Source organism: Salvia splendens, chromosome 3, assembly GCF_004379255.2.
Source record: "Salvia splendens isolate huo1 chromosome 3, SspV2, whole genome shotgun sequence".
Taxonomy (NCBI): domain Eukaryota; kingdom Viridiplantae; phylum Streptophyta; class Magnoliopsida; order Lamiales; family Lamiaceae; genus Salvia; species Salvia splendens.
This window is the reverse complement of record NC_056034.1, coordinates 45622408-45636760: the sequence shown is the minus strand read 5'-3', so window position 1 is coordinate 45636760 and position 14353 is coordinate 45622408. Positions and strand designations below refer to the sequence as shown.

General features: G+C 37.8%; 2 protein-coding genes across 2 annotated transcripts; both read left to right on the top strand.

Annotated features, from left to right (window-relative positions):
• The first annotated feature begins 540 nt into the window (after nt 1-540).
• On the top strand, nt 541-2561 carry LOC121797098. Its single transcript, XM_042195825.1, has 3 exons — nt 541-1768; nt 1865-1992; nt 2091-2561. Exons 1-3 carry the CDS (start codon nt 541-543, stop codon nt 2559-2561), a joined length of 1827 nt encoding a protein of 608 aa, XP_042051759.1.
• A 50-nt stretch (nt 2562-2611) lies between these two features.
• LOC121797097 (ethylene-responsive transcription factor ERF014-like) lies at nt 2612-11731 on the top strand. Its single transcript, XM_042195824.1, has 3 exons — nt 2612-2842; nt 10665-10964; nt 11699-11731. The coding sequence occupies exons 1-3, from the start codon at nt 2612-2614 to the stop codon at nt 11729-11731; spliced, it is 564 nt and encodes a 187-aa protein (XP_042051758.1).
• Nucleotides 11732-14353: the final 2622 nt, after the last annotated feature.

Genomic DNA, 14353 nt, shown 5'->3' with positions numbered 1-14353 from the left:
ATCTCTGCATTTACATGTTTTCAGTAGTTGTTAGTTTCAAAACCAAATTTCGTGATTGTTTGGATAGTAGTTGAAGTTTGTTTGTGGTACTTAGGTTTACACTTAATTGTCTCTGTGGGATACGATATTATTTGCTACGATAACCTCGTACACTTGCTGGTATTATTTGGGTAAAATAAAGTTGAGTCAAGTTTTTGGCGCCGTTGCCGGGGACAATTTTGTGTTATATAGCTTGATATCGTGATAATAATCAAGATTACTACTTCAGATTTTACTGCTTTATGTTTCTTTTTATTTTATTTTTAATTTTTTTGAGTTCTCACATTTGTGTTTCTTGTTCAGGTGTATGCACACACATTCTAAAGGCTTGCCTCTAGAGCCTTTCGATCCGGAAGAGGAACGCCTATAGGAGACTCACGCAGAAAATTCAAGCTTCTTCGCCTAACCGCATAGGAGCATCCTTAGTTCAAAGGGACCTTTCACCCATCCGATCACCAGTTCAGGACCCATATTCTGTTTGATCCCGTTTCTCCTAGTCTGATGGAGTACGAAGAAGGTAACAACGGTCCACCACCCCCTCCTCCCAATTATGCTGAGCTTCTACGACAGCTGGAGGAGTTGCGTCAACAGGTCAACCGTGGACCACCTGTGCCTGTGCAGAATCAATATGTATATCAAGGTCAGGCAAATCCAACTGTCCATAGCAACATCGCGGCCAATACTTTCGAGCTAAAAAGAGGACTAATTCAGATGGCGGAGAACATTGCTTTTAGGGGCAAATCCACAGATGACCCCAACAAGCATATCACTAAGTTCATTCAGATTTGCAACACAACAAAGATGAATGGAGTGACAGATGAGCAGGTTCGGCTAAGGCTGTTTCCTTTCTCTTTAGAGGATTCAACAAAGGACTGGTTAGAGAGTTTGGAGCCAGGATCAATTAGAAGTTGGGATGCTATGGTGGAAAATTTTTTGGAGAAATTCTACCCCCCTAGTGAAGCTATAAAGAGACAACACGAGATCATTGCCTTTCAGATGACTTCTACAGAGAATATCAGAGACGCATGGGGGAGGTTTAAATCTTTGATGAAACGGTGTCCCAACCATGGGTTAACCCCGACAGTCCAAGTTATTACATTTTTCAAGGGATGTGTGCCTGAAGCACAAAGGGAGTTGAATTTGAGCTCAGGCAGTAATTTTCTCAAGAAAAGAGTGAATGAAGCCATTGAAGTAATAGATGAGTTTGCATCTAATGACGAAGGATGGAGCAACGAAAGGAGTAAGGTGCATAGGGTAGCGTCTACTACAGATCATGATCCTATGAGTGCCCTATCCGACAAGTTGGATGTGTTGACCATGAAATTCGACTGCATGGCAATGGGGCAACCGTCTCGAGAACCCCAAGGAAAAATGGGGGACGTGAACTATGTGAATCAAGGGGACAACAACCGATACTTCAATAATCACCGCGCCAACTTCCAGGGTGGAGGATATAATCAGTTCGGGAACAAATGGCATCCCAATCTCTCTTATGGAAACCCAAATAATGCTCTGCAACCACCCCCGGGGTTCACAGTTACTGATGGGGTGGTTAATGATCCGAAGAAGATGACCACGGAAGACATACTCAAGTCTTTCATGCTACAGTCCAACAACCTCATGGAGCAGAACAATCAAAGGATGGAGAAGGTTGAGACAGATGTACAAAGTATGGCCACTCATCTGAAGAACATCGACACACAGATAAGCCAGATTTCCCAGACTGTGAGTACTATTACTTAATCGGGAAAATTCCCTTCGAACACCATCATAAATCCCAAAGAATGCAAAGCTGTGCATCTAAGGAGTGACACTATTTATGAAGCTCCCTCACTGCCTGCGACCACATCTGATACCGTTCTTGAGCCCAAGGCTACCGTGGCAGAGAAGGAAAATGAGGCTGAAAAGGAGAATACTGGCACCACTTCTGGAGTAAAGGTGCCATTCCCACAGGTACTGAATCAGAAGAAGAAAGATGAGCAGTTCACTCGATTTCTAGACATCTTCAGAAAGGTGCATGTGAACATTCAATTGATCGAGCACTGCTGTAGATGCCTAAGTACGCTAAGTTTCTGAAGGAGGTGATAGCCCAGAAGACTAGTTGGGGGCAGGTTGACACTATTAACCTAACTGAAAATTGCAGTGCTCTGCTGCAAAGGAAACTGCCTGCCAAGCTGAAGGACCCTGGAAGTTTCACTGTCGACTGCCTCATTGGGGGCTATAAGGTGGAAAATGCTCTCTACGATCTAGGTGCGAGCATCAATCTAATGCCACTATCGGTGTTCAAGCAACTGAACATCGGTACTTTGAAGCCCACCTCAGCCACACTACAGATGGCAGACATATCTGTCGCGTATCCAGAGGGCATCGTGGAAGACCTACTGATTAAGGTCGGGGAATTTATTTTTCCTGCCGACTTTATGGTCTTGGACATGGAAGAAGACAATGGAGTCCCCCTACTGCTAGGACGTCCCTTCCTTGCCACTGTTGAGGCAAATATAAATGTGAAAAGGGAGAGTTGACAATCTTCATGGGAGAAGAAAGGCAAACGTTTTCCCACAAACCGAGAAGCATGGATGGAAGAACTGAGGAGTGCAAGGTGGTGCGTCTGAAGCACCAAGTGACTACTGAAGGAGGAGGATCGAGTGCAGTAAGAAAAGTGAAGAAGAAGGACTTTTATGAGCTTCACATGGAGATGATGGCTTCCACTGACTCGGAGCCAATAGCATGGATCGAGGCAGACCATAGTCTCCATTCACCGGTGCACGCGGTGATCACTACTGAACCCCCTAGGATGGGGGGGGTAAAATACCAACTGCTGTCAAGGGAAGCAAGATAACTGCTCCAACACTGAAGGAGCCTATCCCGAGAGAGCCTGAAAAGTGGTGGCTCATCAATTGTGTTATATGTTTCTAGAACTTGCTCGTGATCTTCCTTGAGTCTACATAGTGAATATAGAGATAGGAAGTGACGTTAGGCCATCCATTCTAGCCTATTAAGACCTTCACCCTAAAACACAAGATTTTGATAATCCTTTGTTAGCCAAGTTTGAGCCTAAAAGCCTTTTTCTTTGATAACTAATCAATGGGGATGTGTTTAAAAGACGAGTTTGGGGGAAAGAGAACTCTTGGGATTAGAAAAAGAGTTAGGAAAGATAAAGTCTTGTGTTGAATATCTTTGGGAAAGTGGACGTGTGTCTTTACTATTAAAAAGGTTGTGAAAAAAAATATATAACTTTGGTGGTATAAGCTAAGCGAAGCCTAGAGGAGGTATAAGCTAGACGAAGTCTAGAAGTGCATAAAAAGCCAAGTTTGGGGGAAAATTGGTGGATGAGAAGAGTCTTAGTACTACTGAGGATTTGACATGTTTATGGATGAAGTTATTGTAGTTCATTTGGTTTATAGTCACTTTGGCCAAATTTTCCTCACCTAACCAAAAAGCCTACATTACAACCTACAAATAAGACCTTTCAGATCCTTGATTTATAGTCACAAAATAGTAGAGGAGGGGTTAGATTTCGAGCAAGCCTATGGTAAACTATGCATGATTGATTGATTTGAGAGCTTGTTTTTTTACCTATACACTTTGAGAGTGGGAGAATTACACTACATATCTATCTTGTGAGGGCAAATTGACAAGGTTGCATATGTGTTAGTAACTTGAAGCAATGATCAGTTGGTTTACATGTGTGTGAAGTTATTGATGCATGCTATGGTTTATTAACTGAGGCAATGATGAGATCCAACTTATGTGTACGAGTTTATATTTAGTTGTCTTCTGCCTCTTGTTTGAGGACAAACAAGTGATTAAGTTTGGGGGAGTTGATAAACTCGTATTTTAACTGTTTTATTGGGAGTTAAACGTGATGATAATTGGTGTTGAAATGCATATTACTTGATTTTACGTCCATATTTCACTACAAATGTGCTTTGATGAGTTTATTCAGTATTTGAAGTCAAAATAGGTAAAAAAAGGGTCAAAATGAGCCTAGTCGTGACTGGGGTCTGCTTCAAACGTTAATCTGCCTATCAAGATGGGGTCCAAATCCTATTTTGAGAGTACCATTGTCTTCATCATCTAAAGAGCTTCGCGTGGGTACCTCACACGCCCCAATTGGAGTTCGGATGAGAGAGATATGGCCGATCTACGAAAGCCGCGCGGACTGCAGGGATATACCCGGCCTGGTGAATTTTATGTGCAATAATTCCACCCGGCCGGGTGGCCAATTTTGTTCATAAAGAGTCCAGAGACTTCTACCCGACCGGGTGGATTTTATGTGCAATAATTCCACCCGGCCTGGTCCGTCTGATTGATGATTTTTAGCCCAGACGCTATTTTTCTGAAGGAAAAATAAGAGAGAGAAGCTAGGGCAACGAAAAATCATTCTCCACAAGCCGCAAAAACACACTCTCTCTCTCTCTCTCTGTCAAGAACTCTTGGAAGAAGATTGAAGATTCAAAACCAAATTTCCTGATTGTCTGGATAGTAGTTGAAGTTTGTTCGTGGTACTTAGGTTTACACTTAATTTTCTCTGTGGGATACGATATACTCTTGCTTGCTACTTGCTACGATAACCCCATACACTTGCGGGCATTATTTGGGTAAAATAATGTTGAGTCAGATGCTACATCCCCTTTCATTCCATTCCACCAAAAACGTTGCTTCAAATTTCGATACATCTTCGTGCTTCCGGGATGAGCAGTGTAAGGTGTGTCGTGCGCTTCACTCAAAATCTCATCTTTTAGCGCCTCATCACTCGGCACACACAATCGTCCATCGCACGTCAAAGCATTATCAGCCTCTTCACAGTAATGATCAAGCTTCTCGGCTCTCACCTTCACACGTAATTCTTCCAACTTCTCATCACGTCGTTGGGCTACTATGAGCTTGGTTCTCAAATCTGGCTCAATCACTAGCGTCGTGATTCTTCTTCCTACTATCTCGGGCGCTTTCACTATCTCCAATCTCATTCTGTTGAATTCGCGAATCAACGCTTCCTCTTGCATTAGGAAATAAGCCAATTGCGGTTGGTTCTTCCTACTTAAAGCATCGGCTACTACGTTCGCCTTGCCCGGATGATAGTGAATACCACAGTCATAATCTTTCAAGATCTCTAACCAACGTTGTTGTCGCATGTTTAGCTCCTTTTGCTCGAAGAAATACTTGAGACTCTTGTGATCCGTATATATTTCGCATCTCACTCCATAGAGATGATTTCTCCAAATTTTCAGTCGTGCACTACTGCTGCTAGTTCCAAATCATGGGTCGGAATATTCAGCTCATTCGGTCTCAACTGTCGGGAAGAATATGCTATCACTTTCCCATCTTGCATTAACACGCATCCAAGTCCTACTTTTGATGCATCAGTATAGACGACGAAGTCCGTGTCGGCTGCCGGCACTGCTAGAACATGCGTTATGGTCGATTTTTCTTTCAACAGTTGGAAACTTGCCTCACATTCCGGTGTCCAAACCACTTTGATTTCTTTCTTCAACAATTGTGTCATTGGTCTCGCAATTTTAGAGAATCCCTCGATGAAGCGTTGGTAGTATCCTGCCAATCCCAAGAAACTGCGAATTTCACTTGGTGTCTTCGGCGATTTCCAATTTTGCACAGCCTCGACCTTTGTTAGGTCTACATGAATTCCATTTGCCGTCACAATATCACCAAGAAAGTTCACTCGAGTCAACCAAAACTCACACTTACTGAACTTGGCATAAAGTTTCTCCTTTCGTAACATTTCCAACACAGTTTACAGATGCCATCCATGTTCCTCCTCGTTCTTCGAGTATACCAACACGTCGTCGATGAAAACTAACACAAACTTGTTGAGATACTCGTGGAAAATTCGGTTCATCAAGTCCATGATAACTGTCGGGGCATTGGTCAGTCCAAAAGGCATCACAACGAATTCATAATGGCCATAACGAGTGCGAAAAAACAGTCTTAGGCACATCCTCTCGTCGGACCTTTAGTTGATGATACCCTGATCGCAAGTCCATCTATGAAAATACGCCCGCTCCTCGAAGTTGGTCAAACAAATCATCAGAAATCGAACACGTGAACAACTAGATCTCAACCTCTAAACTACTGGAAATCATGTAAACATCATGGATCTAAACATCTAAGCCACCAATTGCGAAAAGCATCCAAGAAACATGAGTAAATAGCATCATCATCATGAAAATAAACACTGAGGCTTCATAAAACCAGAAATAGGTTGAGATCCAAAGGCGGAGTCATCAATTCCTCCGATGAAACTAGAGATCTAACTACATCGTCTTAAAAAGCGGTATAGAAAGCAAGGATCCAACGTCAAAGTCGTCAATTCCACCGTCGAAACCATTAAACTAAGCTAAGAAGACAGTTAACTATCTAAACTAAGCTAAGAAATCAGCAACTCGACTAAACTAAACTAAGAGAGCAGTGACGTTAAGCGCCTATGAGAGTTTCCTACTTAAACTACGAGAATGGTAGCGTTAAGCGCTGCTTTCTTCATTCATGTTGGTCCCTTTATATAGGGAGGCCTCAAGCTCAAATCCCTAGGGAATGCTCTTCATGATTTGATGTTTGTACCCTTAAAATATGATCTTTTAAATCTGCTCATTTTTCCCCGCCCCGGGTAATTTGTGTGCGTTCCTGGGTTCGCCAGATTTTTCACGCACCTGCTCTCCTGATAATTCTCTTTGACCTAGCGGATTTTTGACACTTTTTACTCCTTTTCTGCTCATTTTGCATCTGCTCGGTCAATTTGCAGCATTTACTTAATCCAGTCAATATCTGCACACTTAATCTCAAATTTGCGCATTATCTCCCCAAAAAGGCATGTAAGATCACCAAAAACCAATGCATGAAACGAGCCTTATCAGCGCACTCTTGGTAAATCGGTCTATAATTACTCAAATGGCGGTGTTCCCTCACAGAGTCCTTGGCAATCCCGTCACGAAATCCATGGCGATGTGCTCCCATTTCCATTTAGGAATCTCTAGTGGTTGTAACTTCCCATATAGTCGTTGATGTAGAGCCTTCACTTGCTGGCAGGCTAGACATCTCTCAACAAATGACGCTATATCTCTCTCCATACCATTGCACCAAAAGGACTTCTTCAGATCTTGATACATTTTCGTACTTCCTGGGTGGGCGGTATAAGGAGTCTCATGTGCTTCACTCATAACTTCGTTTTTGAGGACATGCATGCTCATTTAAACACAAGTGTTATGAGGTGAAATTGTGTATAATTATTATGAAATTTCAAATTTTATTGGTGAATAACCCACAAATTAAATAGTAAAATGATCGTCTCTTTCTAACAATTTACACAACATAAAAATCCCAATCCCTCCTGTTAAAAAGAAAGCAATTGTCGGAGATGAATTTCTGTTTATACTATTTACTTTATTTTTCTCAAGCTAATACACAATATTATTAATAGTTGTGCATGATACAATGTATAAGCAATCTTATTTACTTCTCAATATTCTTGATATGATCTTCCCCTCGATCATCGTCATGATATTCTGGGTCACAATCACAACTTGAGGAGAAGGGAGAGAAAGACCAATTCCGCCCATCCTAATGCTAATTGCTTTTTGTTTTTTGATTTGGTCTATAGAAATGAGCTCTATTTATAGTTTTTTATTGGTGTGAATAATTCTGATTATAATTATTTTACGTGGAAATTTTAGTTATGTTTTAGGGTTTGGCTGATCTATCTATACAGTTGGTCAATTCCCTACAAATAGTAGTAATTAATTACTTGCATTTTTGAGTTCAAAACTACAGTTGTTTTCATGTTACGTGCTGCTTTAATATGTTATTGACTTTATTGCATAGTAGTATCTGATAAAAAGCAAGCATTTTCTTTGAATTTTGAAACATATACTGTTGAACTGAATATGACTCGGGTGCCGTTAGGATAAATAGGGAGTCCACGAGAGTTTGTTAATTTAGAACGGTTTCTCTTCTTCCCTTCCCTACATATACTACATCTTCTTGGATTATAGTTGTATATATTCAAGAGAATATTGTATCAGCTTCTCAATCATTCAATAAGAGGTTTCAATGTTTCTAATTATCAAAACGCTTCATTGTTACATCACTTTACCTCTTGTTATTTGGTGTGTTCTTGCTTCTTGTTACTATATCTTACACTAATGTTTGTAAAAAAGAAAATTGATATTTCATTAAATCATAATTTTTATAGTTAAAGAATCTAATGGGTGAACTAAGAGTGTCCACAGTGGTGCCGCCGCCGCGACGGACCACTGCTAGATGGGTATAGCGGGGGCTCAACCTCATTTGCGGCGTGGAAGGGGCGGTCCCAGCGGAGATCTGGCGACCGTCGGTCCGAAAATTTTTATTTATTTTTTCTTTATTATTTTCTATAGATACAACCTATTTCTTATTCATTTTTTTCATTCCATTTCAATCTCCAATCTAAAATTTTACTCAAATCCTCTCTCATAAAATGGATATTAAGTGTTGTGTTAAGTGTTTTTATTTAATTTTCGTTGTATAATTTTCCCTTATTTATAATACAACGAATATTTAGTGTTATATTGGCTGGTTTAATTTGCAGAATTTGAAATTTGGGTAGTGATTTATAGACATAATGTCTCCATGCCATAATACCCTTATGTTTTTTTTATATTGTGACTAATTTACCCTAATATCATATTAAATGGATAGATATCTACTTAAGGAAAGCTAAATCAAATTAAATATCATTATACAGATCATATTCATTAATTATAGATAAACTAAAATCATGCATATATCAAAGTAATAAACGTATTTAAAAAAATCATAGGTTATATACCATTTGTGTCATGTTAATTTACCACTAAAATTATTTTAGAAAAAAAATCATTAATTTCGATTATAAATTAATTATTATTGTAGCATTAATTACCACATTAAATAACTAAATTATTATATCTAATTATAAATAATTTGATACTTAATATAGTCTATCTGTTTTTTTCATATAAATTCTATTAATCAGTTGATAGTTTGATTTTTAGTGTTTTAGCTTGTTCCTTTTCGATAGAATTTTTGAAATATGCTTGTAATAAAAAAATTTATTGTAATTGACTACTACTACAAAGTCTTTGTCACTCGATGCAATAGAATTATGCTTGAAATATTAACTATATAGTTTTAAAATATTAAATAGATGTATTAAGAAGGGGATTGATCCGCTGGGCGACAAATATATGCGCTTCGTGAGCGACTAGTGACGTGGCAACGTCATTATCAATTTTCTCTCTTCATTTTTAATTCCCTCTCTCCTCTCTCCCGTATCTCCTCTTCTCTCCTTCTCTCTCTCCTCCTCGCCCCTTTTCTCCTCCTATGTCCATCTTCATTTTCGTATCTGTGATCTGCCATCAGTTTTGTTGTGCAATTTTTGAGTCATATGAAAATTCCTTCATTTGATATGCTTTATCGTCCCGGCAAAATCTCGCCGTCATCTTCCCTATTCCCCTATTCCTTCTTGTAACTTACTTTTTTCTATCTGCAACCTTTTTTCGGATCTTGAAAACAATTTCTCAGTCTTTATCTTAGACTGACAAGGGATTACTATTGTGGTGGATGTAATTACAAAATCTAATCTTCGTGTTTTAGTGAAAGAAAATATATCAATACGAGTTTAAATGCTGAGCAATAATTTTTTTTCCTTATAGAGATCTACATAGATCTATTAAATGAAAACATATGTAAAAGCTTGTATACTTGATTTCACAAAATCTGAGGAAAAATTGGAAGAAACCCATTTTGACGAAAACATTAAGCGCATAAATTCTTTGACAGATGCAAAAATAAGTCCATGGGAATTGTAGGAACGATTTGTATACATTAAATAATTAGAAGTATTGATTCTATGGTGAAAAGCTCCTTGATAGAGATAAGAGAATTTGGTGAGAAAGAAAAATTACAGACGAGAGAGAATGAAGCCATGGTTCAAAAATTTTACTCTTTAAAAATTATAGATAGGAATGAGATGATTTAGAAACCGGTTGAATAAAAAAATAGAGATTGCTATAATTGAGTATACATGAAATTCGAAATATAGATTTAGAGAAGAATCTTGATTTGGCTGAATCGTAGGGAGAGAGGGGGATAGAGAATGAGCAGAAACGATGAAGGAGAGGAGGGGAGGGGAGGGGAGAGGGGCGAGAGGAGAGATGAAATTAGAGAAAAAGAGAGGAAATTGCAGATGACGATTGCCACATCATTTGTCGCTCACCAAGCGCCCACGTAGGGGCGCTTAGCTGAACAATCCTCGTCTTAAGAATATTAAAAAAGAGATGTATTCATATCATTTTTCTAATTATTGTTCATTCTTCCAACTAAATCTCAGCCCCATAATTTGAAGATCTAATGGCTGAAAATAGTGCCTCATGTATTTAATTAAAATATTTAAAAAATTCAAAAATGTCATTTTGGGAAGCCATTAGGCATCGGTTATTTCATTCCATAAATTTCAACCTCTAATATCAGCACATGATTAATGAAGATTGATTCTAGTTTTTTTTCTAAATTAAAATAGATTTTCTCTCTCATCTCTCTCCCCCCATTGTAGACGTCCGTTGTTCTACTTTGTAAGTCGAATTCTTTGTAACAAGAGATCTCGAATCTGGCTCGGCTCCTACTCCACTGACGTCGCCGCCGTCCGCGCCTACGACACCGTCGTCTTCTACCTCCGCGGCCTTACCACCAAGCTCAACTTCCCCGACCAAATTGTCGCAGGCGGCGCCGCCCTCAACGACCTCTCCGCCACCTCCATAAGGAAGAAAGCCGCCGAGGTCGGCGCCAGAGTCGACGCCCTCCACTCCACCAATCGCCACCCCACGAAACCCTCTTGGTTTCAAGAAGAGATCGATCCAACAAGCAGCCCGAGCCAGAACCGGCCGAACCCGCCACTTGTAATTTTGCAGAAAGTAATGTACAATTTTAGTTATTTATTGTAGAGTTTCCTCTAGCATGATGTAGATTACTAATAGTTATGTGTGTATAAAACTTAAGGTTTGCTAAGGACTGGACTTAAATTATGTAACAATCAGATTGAATAATATTGTTCTTCCAACAATCATCGATTCTAAACAATATAATTCAAGTTATATTTTTTCCAACAATTCTAAGAGCTCTAAGTTTTCATCTACTTCGGTACTTTCAGTATTTGGTCATCAATAAAATAATAATGTACGTAAACGGTCGAATAATGTATGTAAACGGTATAACAATGTACGTAATAAGTAGTTTAATGTCTTGCAGCACGTTGAATCCATACTATTTGGGTTTAGCAATCCATTGTACTTTATCTCACTCACATCTATTAGTATAAAGCTACTATATAAATTAGGATTCATATTCCATTAACTTTTTCAATCAACTTTCTACTATATTTCTTAAAACCCCGTGTCAGGTCAAAACTCTCCTTTATTGGAGTATGATATTGATGTGGTTATAGCATTGAAATGAGATTAGTCCTCCTTTGTTGATGTCGAAGAGAAATTACAAAACCATATTTTTATGTTTTTATTGTTTTATGTGGATAATATATAGGCATGTATGCTAACTATACACTTGCTTTTAGACAATTCGAGTTTCGATTGCTTGATACATTGAGTAATGATAATTGGTCAGTGTTGTTGTATAGAATCTTGTCTCGCGTGAGCAGCTCCTCTCATGAAATTTGAAAAAAAAAAATTTAATGTACGTAAACGGTATAATAATGTACGAAAAGAGTATAATAATGTATGTAAGAAGTAGTTTAATGTCTTGCAACACGTTGAATCCACACCATTTGGGTTTAGCGATCCATGGGGCTAGGTTGTAATATCCATACACAAAATGAAATCATCACCAAGGGTAGGGAGTTTGAATCATTCCCCTAGGGGTTTAGCAATCTATAGGGCTAGGGTATAGTACAACCACATGCATTGAATTTCATTTTTTATGTGTATTTAGGATTTCATACAGTAACTAATGTAGGAAAATTGGCTTTAATGTACATGCATCATACTAAATGATGTGCATGTGTAAGGATTAAATATTTGGTGGGATTTGAATCCATACCATTTTGGTTTAACAATCCATGGGGCTAGGTTGTAGTATAGACTCACGAAATGAAACCATCACCGAGGGTAGGGAGTTCGAATTATTCCCCTAGGATTTAGCAATCCATGAGGCTAGGGTATAGTATCATCACATGCATAAAATTTTGCTTTGTAATGTGTGTTTTGGATTTTATACAGGAAATAATGTACAAATATAGTCTTATAATGTATATGCCTTACAGTGAATAATGTACGAAAGTAGTAGTTTAATGCATCTTTTTTCCGTCAATTTGGTTTCAGTCATTTTGGTAACGTACATATTTATGGTTTTAATGGACAGTACATTAATTACAAAGAATGTAACAATTAACCTGAATAATGTAACCTAATAAGTGTAAGAATACCAAATAGACTCCTACACAAAACAATAAATAATTGAATCCTACAAGAAAGGCTCTAACTTGTTGCCCTTAGTGAACGTTGTGCTATTGGGTTGGTACTACACCCTAGCTCCATGGACTATTAAACCCTTGGGGAATGGATATAACTTATGCCCCTCATCATACAAATTATAGTCTACATTTAAATATAATTTTGGCACATTATAATTTACAACACAATGATAACGTAGCACATCTTTGAACATCTTTAAAGCTTGTCGTTGCGTTAATGCAATGAGCATATCGTCGTCAAAGTCATCCTCGAATCAATTCTTGCACTCGTTGAACCTATTCAGAAACACATACAATGCAGTATCAGTTAATGTACTTTATGGCTAAATAATGTAACAGAACATGATGTACAGATCTAGCTACATGATGTAACAGAACATGATGCATAAAATTAGTATCAAATGATGTACTAATCTATCTAAATGATGTAACAGTAAATAATGTTTTAAAGTCATGTACAAGTATGCATATATAATGTAGCATTATTTCCTACTGAAATAATGTACAAATACAACCCCTAAATGTAGCTTTTTAATCAAAATACTGCATAGAAACAATGTACAGTGGTAGTGAGAATAAATTAACAGATTTGGTTTACAATAATGTACATTTATCAAAGAATAATGTATTAACCAATGATGTACAAATAAGCTACCATGATGTAGCATGGAAAAATACATATAATTCATGTACTAAACTGCATACATGATGTAACATAAACACATGTTCTTAAATCATGTAAAAATAGGAACTTATAATGTATCACAGGATAATGCACAAATGCTTTATAAAAGAAGATATAAAGAAGTATATAGAGCAAATAATGTACGAGCATTGTTTAAATAATGTAGCAAACCAAAATCGATATCCATCACCAAATCAGAAATTGTAAATTGACCGAATAATTGTAGAAGTACTAAAACGAAAATGAAAAATTCAATTAACGAATGACATATCGTAGAAAGACCTAAAATAATGTACAGATGCTTTTTAAAAGCAAATATAGAGGAGCATGTTGAGCAAATAATGTAACTCAAATAATGTAGCAGTTCATACCATAATCCAGAATAATGTACCACATCAGTACGTAATGTAAAATATTGGGTTAAATAATGCACAAATGTTTTATAAAAGAAGATATAGAAGAGTATATAGAGCAAATAATGTACGAGCATTATTTAAATAATGTAGCAAACCAAAATTGATATCCATCACCAAATCATAAATTGTAAATTGACTGAATAATTGTAGAAGCACTAAAACGAATACCCAAAATTCAACTAACGAACGACATACAGTAGAGGGACCTATAATTGAATTTCAGTAATGAAAGAAAATGGCCTCAGATTTACAAAAAATGTAGTTTTCAGTATACACGAAATGAAATTATTACTTAATCATCGGATTTCGATCAGAAATTTTACCTGCTTTCGGGCTAGGCATACAAATGGCGACGTCTGGTTATGACAAAATAGCAAAATCGACCGTCGATGAAGAGAACAAGATCAAAGTTTGCTTTGTTCCGATTTTCCGTCGTCCTTGCAGCACGAATCAGCGTTTTTTCTTAATCTGTGGATAAAAAATGAAGCGGTTAGGGTTAGGGAAGAGGGGAGAAGTGAGGAAGTCGTGACTAATGAAAGAGAATGGAATTAGAGATACGTCAAGCGTCTCTCCAAATAGTCTCATAATTATCGCACTTGCAGTTTTGAAACTGCTGATATAATTCACGTGTATACAATTATACCACTATAATGTACCACGAACACGATATAATGTAACACGGACCATAAAATATCCTCATCA

What these genes read in the sequence shown, in the direction of transcription:
- LOC121797097 (XM_042195824.1), top strand. Translation starts at nt 2,612, where the DNA reads ATGGATGGAAGAACTGAGGAGTGCAAGGTGGTGCGTCTGAAGCACCAA. An exon ending in AACCCCCTAGGATGGGGGGG is followed by an intron (nt 2,843 to 10,664) that starts GTAAAATACCAA and finishes CTTTGTAACAAG; the next exon opens with AGATCTCGAATCTGGCTCGG. An exon ending in ACCGGCCGAACCCGCCACTT is followed by an intron (nt 10,965 to 11,698) that starts GTAATTTTGCAG and finishes GTTGTTGTATAG; the next exon opens with AATCTTGTCTCGCGTGAGCA.
- LOC121797098 (XM_042195825.1), top strand. Translation starts at nt 541, where the DNA reads ATGGAGTACGAAGAAGGTAACAACGGTCCACCACCCCCTCCTCCCAAT. An exon ending in CCAGATTTCCCAGACTGTGA is followed by an intron (nt 1,769 to 1,864) that starts GTACTATTACTT and finishes CTATTTATGAAG; the next exon opens with CTCCCTCACTGCCTGCGACC. An exon ending in TAAAGGTGCCATTCCCACAG is followed by an intron (nt 1,993 to 2,090) that starts GTACTGAATCAG and finishes GCACTGCTGTAG; the next exon opens with ATGCCTAAGTACGCTAAGTT.